This window comes from Emys orbicularis, chromosome 11 (genome assembly GCF_028017835.1).
Source record: "Emys orbicularis isolate rEmyOrb1 chromosome 11, rEmyOrb1.hap1, whole genome shotgun sequence".
NCBI lineage: Eukaryota > Metazoa > Chordata > Testudines > Emydidae > Emys > Emys orbicularis.
The window spans coordinates 1378340-1386337 of NC_088693.1; the positions used below are offsets into that span (position 1 = coordinate 1378340).

The window sequence follows — 7998 nt, forward strand, 5'->3', positions numbered from 1 at the left end:
CTGCAGCCAGCTCTGGTCTGTGAGAACGGGGCGTGGCGCAAGGCGGTCCCGTGCAGCTCAAAGCGGTTCAGCTACGGTCTATTGTCCAGGGAGCAGGAGCAGCCAGCGCTTGGTCAGTTGTTTCTAGCTGTGGAAGAGGCAGGAGAAGCCCCCGCGGGCCCTCTGCAGGGGGCGCTCGGGCAGGGCCTGGCAGAGCTGGGCGATGGTACTCAGCCCTGTGGACAGGCCCTAGGCATCGTGGTGCTCCCAGCCTAGAACATGCTGCAGTCTGATGGCCTCGAACTCCGGCTCTGGGCCTGCAACGTGAACACAGCAGGAGTGAGCAAGCGCCCCCCCCGCCCCGCCCCCCCGCAGCACTCAGGGGGCCTCCAGGGCAGGGATGGGGCAGACTGGCGAAACTGGCCTGGGGTTGCTGCAGTAATCCCAGGCCTCGCCCCAGCAGGGCTGACCCCTCCCCTTGGAGCTGGCAGGGGCTCAGCTCCCCTAGCCAGTGGGGTCTCCGCACTGCGGGAGGTCAGGCTGCCCCCGGGGACAGTCCTGCCTCGGCTCACGTCAGCCTGGAAGCGGGGCTGCAGAGCTCCAGCCCCCGGTGCCGAGGAGTGGGGAAGAACCTGGTGAGAGCCGGGCCTCAGCACGGAGCCTCCAGCAGCTCAGCTCAGCTCACCTGCTCCTGCTGCCGCCTCTGGTACTCCTCCTCGCTCGTGGCTAGCGCCCGCGCCAGGGCCAGGTCCTCCTCCTCCTGCGCGCTGCTGGAGACAGCCTTTGTTCAGGGGCAGGAGACCCCGCAGCCCAGCCGCCCCAGGGACAGCTCCCAGCAGCGGGCTACTGAGCCCAGCGAGGCTGGGGGCGCCTTTGGGACAATCCCCGTGCAAACAGCACAGGGGACTTCGGGAGCCAGGCTGCAGGCGTCCCAGCTGGGACGGAGCCAGGAGAACCAGGCAGAGACACCCCCCTCCCCCCCCAGGCAGAACCCCTGGAACCAGACTGAAGAACGGGGCTCAAAAGGGCACCACTTGCTGGACTGCACCACTCCCTGCAGCAGCCTGGCCCTTCCCAGGTCCTGGCACAGTCTATTCCTGCCTATTCGTTGGCAAGAGGTGAAGGGATCACAGCCCAGGACAGTTAACGCACCTCGGCCCCTCCCCAGCCGGTCCCCTTCCGGGACAGGCCCCCACAATGGTGCCCTGTGCAGGCTCGTGGGGTGCGGTTCTCAGGGGAACATCAGCGTGTCACATGCCCTACCCAGCCCCGTACCGTACCTGAGCGCCCGTGCCGAGCCGGGCACCGATTCTGCCAGGGACATCTCCAGGGCTCGCTGCAGCGCCTCCTCTTCGCTCTGAAACGAGAGTGGGGTGTGCCCACGGCACTGCCCGGCTTAGCCACCCCCTGGAGAGAGGGCGGGACCAAGCCCCAGAGGTCGCGCTGCGGGGGGCAGTCCTACCCTGACCCCCAGCCATGGGGGGGGGGGGGGTCTGGCCCACCTCCCACCCTAGGCCCAGCTGTAGGCCTGGGAGTCGGACACGGTCAGAGGGAATGCGCCCGGATTCAGAGCCTCCCCTGCAGGGAACAGGCTCACCAAGCAGCAGCTCGCGCCCCTCCGGCCTGTGGCAAGGGGCTGCTGCTGTCGCACGGCTCCACGTTCACACAGCACAGCGAGGGAGGCAATGGCCGGACCTGGTCCCCTAAGAGGCTCCAGCAGACCTCAGGCCTGCCCTGGCTCTCACGTGCAGGCTCTGTCATAGTGTCACCGAGCCCATTGCCGAGCGCCAGCCCAGGCGTCCTGGGGAGCGCTGGGTGACGGAGCTGGCTCCAGAACAGGGCTCCTGTGCCTGGCTCTCTGCCCTGCTCTGGTGGGTACCTCACACTCAGGGTGATGAGGCTGTACAGCCGGGGAGCGAGGGCACCCGGTTCTCCGTGCCAGGGCACTCACTGGGAGAGGTTCGCGCCGGGCCACTCACCAGTCCATTCTGCAGCGCGACGGCTGGGGGCGAGGTGCTGCTGGGCTGCCGTGCTGCCATCACGCCACCTCTGGGGCAAGAGGAGGAGCAGGGTTAGTGCTAGCACACGGAGCAGCTCGGGGGGCCAATACCCAGGCAGGGACACACCCACCCCGGCTCCGTGCCCCTCCCAGCAGGCCAAGGGGATGTGCGAGCCCCCCAGGGGGCAGGGGGGATTTCGACACACCGGCTCTCTGGAGGGGCTGCTGGGTCTAACCACCCGAGCCAGGCCCTGGGGGCGAGAGGAGGGGTCGGCATCATCGTACCTGCTTGGGGCTGGAGCAGGGGGGCTGGCTGCCGGCCTGGAAGCTCCTCTGCTCGACGTCCCGGCTGCCACAGAGGAGTATGCCTGGGCTCTCGCGACCGCAGCATGTCTGCGACAGACGCCGTCCGTCAGTAACAGCTTCCCCTGCCGGGGGGGCTCAGAGCCCTCTGTCTCTGCATCCCTGGATGTCCCCCACCCCTCCCTCGGGTACTCAGCCCCAGCCGTGCGCCCTGCATCCTTCCTGCTGTCCTGTGTGCTCATCTCCCGCGTGGGCCCTCACCCCCTGCTCTCTGCGCAGTCACTCAGTGCTGCGCGCCCCTCGGGCAGACCCGCTACGAACAGCAGGAGCGTCGGACGTGCTAGCGGCTTGCACCGCAGACCAGCGTCAAGGGAGGGGGCCCTTATTCCTCTGCACCTTGCGGCTGCAGCCCTGCAAGGGGGTCGCCTGGCACCAGAACGCAGACCCAGCCGGCGCGGGGCGGGGTGTGTGTGTGGAACCGGGGCGCCCGGAGCAGACCCAGCCGGCGCGGGGCGGGGTGTGTGTGTGGAGCCGGGGCGCCCGGAGCAGACCCAGCCGGCGCGGGGCGGGGTGTGTGTGTGGAGCCGGGGCGCCCGGAGCAGACCCAGCCGGCGCGGGGCGGGGTGTGTGTGTGGAGCCGGGGCGCCCGAAGCAGACCCAGCCGGCGCGGGGCGGGGTGTGTGTGTGGAACCAGGGCGCCCGAAGCAGACCCAGCCGGTGCGGAAGGGGTCGTGGGGGGGAGCTGGGACACGAGGCAGGGTGAGCGCAGATTATGCAGTTCTCCTGTCATCACCACTGTGGTGGGCATGGCTCTGCCCTGGCGAAGCACTTCTCCCCCCCCACTCCCCTCCGTTACCCGGCTCTGGAGAGGGGGCGCCCCGCCCCATTGCAGTCGTGATCCAGGGGGTGCCGGTGCTTGAGGCAGAAGTTCCCGTGGCACTGGTCACAGATCACCTTCATCATCTCCCTCTGCTTGCAGCCGGGCTTCAGACACTTATTGGTGAAAATCTAACCAGAGACGAGGCACCCGGTGAGCAGCTGCGAGCTCGCGGCACACAGGGCCGTCCCCGACCGGCACGGAGCAGCCCAGCAGCAGCGTCCGGCCCCGCTATGGGGTCACTACGTGGCCGGAGCCCTGGCAACGTATGTTCCAGGAGCTCCAACGCCAGCAGCAAGGCTGGGTCAGACCCCAGGTCTCCAAGTCCCAGCTCCAGCCCCCAGCCACGCTGCTCTCTGGGGAATTCAGCTCTAGCGCCAGGGGTGGCTGGCAGAGACCAAGTGCTGCAGCGCAAAGGGGCTTTGCCAGCTTGTAGATTCACAGGGGTAAGGCCGGAAGAGCTCACTTTGCCCCCCTCATCTGACCTGCGTGGCACAGGCCAGAGCGCCGCACGCTGGCACTCCCACAGCGAGGACCTGTCCTTTCCTATGCCGTAAGGGGCACTACAGAGCCCAGCAGCTTGTGGCTGAATTGGGGTGGGTCCAGGCTCCTGTCACGGCCTCCAAGGGACGGTGGTTCCCATGACAAATCGCCCCCCCGAGGGAAAGTTGCTACTTCAAAACAAGATTCATTTTTCTAACTTTAGCTTCCATTAGATTTTGTGACGCCTCCCTCAGTTCCTCTCACAGCAGCAGCACCCCAGCCCCTGCTGTTCCAGGCCTGGGCTTCCTGCACCCAGCTCTCCTGGTGCCCCCCAATCCCAACCCACAGCCATTCCAGGCCTGGACACTGCCTGCCCCCCCGCCCCTCCCCATCCTGATTTCCAGCCCCCAGCATTTCCATCCAGACCGTGCTGCACCCTGCTGCTCATGTGATTCAGCCCAATGCCCACTGGGGAGTCAGCTGAGAGCAGCAGACTTGGCTCAACGCGCCCAGCCAGCATCGGCGAGTGCCAACCGGAGATCCCCCTCCAAGCCCCGGAGGCACAGGCCCCTAGGGCCAGGCGGAAGCGAGGTCGCAGCCACCTACCTTGCGCTTGCGCTGGGCGGGGTCGGATTTGCAGTCTCGGTCGATGTGCTGCCCCACCACCACATCAGGCATCTCCCCCTTTCGGACAGGGATGGGGATGTTGCAGAGGGGGCACACGGGGACCTGCACGTCCTGTAACACAGCAGAGGCCAGGCTGAACACGCTCCCCAGCCCACCCCAGGCCTGTCTGTGCCGTGCCGTTCCCCCCAGGGGCAGGAGCTGCCTTGCAGATGATGGTTCTCTCATGTGGTATTTTCTAACCCTTCGGATTATTTCTGCCTTTGCTAAGCAAGCAGGCCGGGGGCACAGGCACACCCCTGGGAACGCTGGCAGCTTGTGCTCAGGGCCAGGGAAGGAACAGGTGTTAAAGTGCAAAGGACGGTTCGGACCATCCATCCTGAGCCCCTGCACAACACAGGCCACAGAACCGCACCCAGCCACGTGAGCGGAGCTAGGACGGAACCTGCAGAGCAGCTGCCAGGCTTGGGTTAAAGCCGCTACCCCGTCCCTTGTGAACCGCAGCTCAGGCCTGGGCTGCGTGGAGGAGTGACACTAAACACCCAGGGTGTAAAAACCCAGAGCCAAACACCGCAGCCACATCGCCCGAGGGAGCTCCAGCGAGGTCAAGGAAAGAACGCGGCGGGGGGGATGGAAAACCCCGTCCGCTGCTTTCTAGGGTCACAGCTACAACGCCACAGCTTTACGGGTCACGGCCCCGGCCTGACACCAGCGGCCCCCGGAGCCCCTCTGCTGAGTGTGGCCTCGCGGGCAGCGCTCCGAGCCAAGCCCGTGGGAATTAGTTCAGCAGACGACGTGGCCACGTGCATTAGCCCTGCTGTGATCCCTCCATCCCCAAGCATCGGGGTTCTAGAAACCGTTCAGCTGGCCTGGCAGACGTCGCCACCTCGTGCTCTCCGCCCCACCGCTGGGCTCGGCTGCTGGAGGATCGCCACAAGGATTCCAGGGCCAACCAGTGCCCTTCTGTCGCCGGCCATGCTCGCCTCGCTCTCGGACTAGCCAGACACAGCTATGCCTCAGGCAGCCCCCTGGCTCCACCTGCCTCTCTCGTCCCAGGCTTAACTTGCACATGTGGGGTCTGATCCTGAGGTTTCGCTGGGAGCTGCTCAGCAGGTCTCAGAATGAGGCTGCCAGGTAGTCCCAACTCCGCTGGGAGCACAGTGCTCGGAGCCACCCCCCGCCACCGCTCCCCACTTACCTTCTTGTAGGCAGAGGTGCACTGGTGCTGGGTGTAGGTGATGTGGTCGGTGCAGAATATCTGCTCGCACGCGTCGCACTTCAGAGGGAGAAAGTCTGGCAAGACAGGAGAGACAGCAGGCAGGTGAGGGGCCAAGGAGTCAGCGCTCCCCACTGCACAGCCCAGGGGCCAGCCCAGCCACACCCTGCCTGGGACAGCCCGCCTGCAGGGACACAGGGCTGCAGCAACTGACAGACTGAGCCATTCCAGACTACCGCTCCCAGCATGCACTGCTCCAGCTTAAAAACAAACCCCACCTTTATGGCCTACGCGAAACGTCTGTAGCTTTTCAAAGTTGTTTAAGTGATCCGGGGTATTTCCTAGCAAGCCAAAGGCACAGCTTCTTCAGGGATGCCAAGGACTCGACCCCGAAACCGTCACCGCAGTAGGAGAGACAGCAAGAGACAGTTCTCATGTCAAAGCGACACGCTCTTGACAACGAGGGTTTGGAACCTCAGCGCCCGCCCTTCCCCCTCCCCATGAGGAGACTAACGATGCCAGTCACTGAAATCAGAAGGGGGCACCGACCGAAGAGAAGCAGCAGTGGAGTCTGCAGGTCTCCGTGGCAGGAGGCAAGCCATTGAGAAATCACCACTCAGCGCTCGTGAGCAGTACGAGCGAGAGGAGCGAGCAAAGCCGAGCCAGCTCCCGCAGCACGAGCGATCCCACCCCACAGCGAGCTCTGGGGGACAGCCAGGTGCCAGGGGAGCAAGCCCTGGACTGGCCAGTTAGCACCTGTTGACAGATATTGCACGTTCTCTTTGGCAGGGAGACCCCAGACATGAAGGTGGAACTTCTGCTCCTCACGCACTTTACAAGCTGGGCGGCTGAAGCGCTCTGGCGCGGGACGATGCTCAGCACTTGCTTGCCGACCATCACCTAACAAGCCCTAGAGGGACCGGGGCACCGTGCGCAGGAATCAGACTGATCATTTGTCTGGTCCCCACCATCCTCCAACGGTCTGAACACTTGGGACACAGCCCACAAGAGAGACACGTGGGTAACAAACAAGGGCTGTGGCTGGTTCGTCAGCATCAGACCACTCCTGAGAAAGACACTTGTTTACCGGCTTTGAGGTGGGCATGCCAACATCTCCAGCTCCCCAGGCACGAAGGGCTCCAATCACCCCCTGCTCCCCTAGGGGGTTGCAGTCAGACTGGACTGCATGGGTTGCTGCCCCTCGCTCCCACCCCAGAACGCACTGCGCCCCTCACTGTAACAAAGCACGGGGCCCACAGTCTGTCAGGAGGTTTTAAGCACTAAGGCACCAAGTAAGCAAAGGAATGTGATTTAGAAAGTCACGGTTACTGCACCACAAATCATACACATGATCCCAACACCACTGCAGAGAGTGCACCTCCGCTGCAGGTCCCTGAGCCGCCAGCTACAACGGCAAACTCCTTGGGGAGTTCAGTGAGCTACCAAACCTGCACAAGCACAACGCGCTGTAAACAGCGGCAGCATATTTCACAGTCACACCAAGACAGGGCGGTCCTGCAACCGGCACAAGGTCCCAGAGCAAGTCAGTGGCAGGGCTAAGGAGAGAACCCAGGAGTCCTGGCTCCCAGCCCCCTGCTCTAATCACTAGACCCCACTCCCCTCCCAGGGTGGGGGAGAGAACCCAGGAGTCCTGGCTCCCAGCCCCCTGCTCTAATCACTAGACCCCACTCCCCTCCCAGAGCTGGGGAGAGAACCCAGGAGTCCTGGCTCCCAGCCCCTCCCACTCCTCTCTCAGAGCCGGGAGAGAACCCAGGAGTTCGGGGGGCAGAGGTGTCCAAGGGGAGGCAGGTGGTTCCAGGCTCTGCCCCACCAGCAGCCTCAGGGCCTCACCCAGGCGCTTGCAGGTCGGCTCGGAGCAGTGGGCGCCCAGGTCCGGGAACTCCATGGTGGCGGGGCCGGCGCCGGGTCCCCTGCAGCAGCGAGGAGAGAGTGAGTGGGGCGGGGGGGGCACCCACTGGGGGTTGGGGGCAGCTATGGGGCGGGGGGATGGGCACCCACTGGGGGTTGGGGGGGACTCCGGGGGAAAGCAGGGTGCGGGGTACCCCCCGCTATAGGGCAGGGGAACGGGCACCCACTGGGGGTTGGGGGCAGCTATGGGGCAGGATGGGGGCACCCAGGGGGTGGGGGGCACCCGGCAGGGGGCGGGGCACCCAGCTATGGGGCGGGACAATGGGCACCCAATGGGGGTTGGGGGCAGAGGGCGGGGCACCCAGCTATGGGGCGGGAGGGGTTCGGGGGGCGGGGCACCCAGCTGTGGGGCAGGGGGAACCCACCCGGTGACCGATGTGGGCCCGACCCCGCCTGAGCCCGGACTTGCTCCTACTTCCGCGGGGCGGACGCGCAGACGCGATGACGTCAGCGATACGCAACAACGCGTCCGCTCCCGGCGCTGAGCGGGTGGGCGGGGTTAGGGGCAGCGGGGTCCCCTGGCCTCGCCCCGGGTCCTAGCGCCCGCCTCTCCTCGCCCCGCCCGGCAGCGCGGCCGCTGGTCCCGGG

At 65.6% G+C, this 7998-nt stretch overlaps 1 protein-coding gene across 1 annotated transcript; it reads right to left on the bottom strand.

Annotated features, from left to right (window-relative positions):
* Positions 1-251: 251 nt before the first annotated feature.
* Positions 252-7387, bottom strand: ZFAND2B (zinc finger AN1-type containing 2B). Its single transcript, XM_065413638.1, has 9 exons — positions 7333-7387; positions 5464-5558; positions 4248-4379; positions 3138-3289; positions 2264-2371; positions 1959-2028; positions 1260-1336; positions 665-749; positions 252-296 (listed from the first exon to the last, which is right to left on the bottom strand). Exons 1-9 carry the CDS (start codon positions 7385-7387, stop codon positions 252-254), a joined length of 819 nt encoding a protein of 272 aa, XP_065269710.1.
* Positions 7388-7998: the final 611 nt, after the last annotated feature.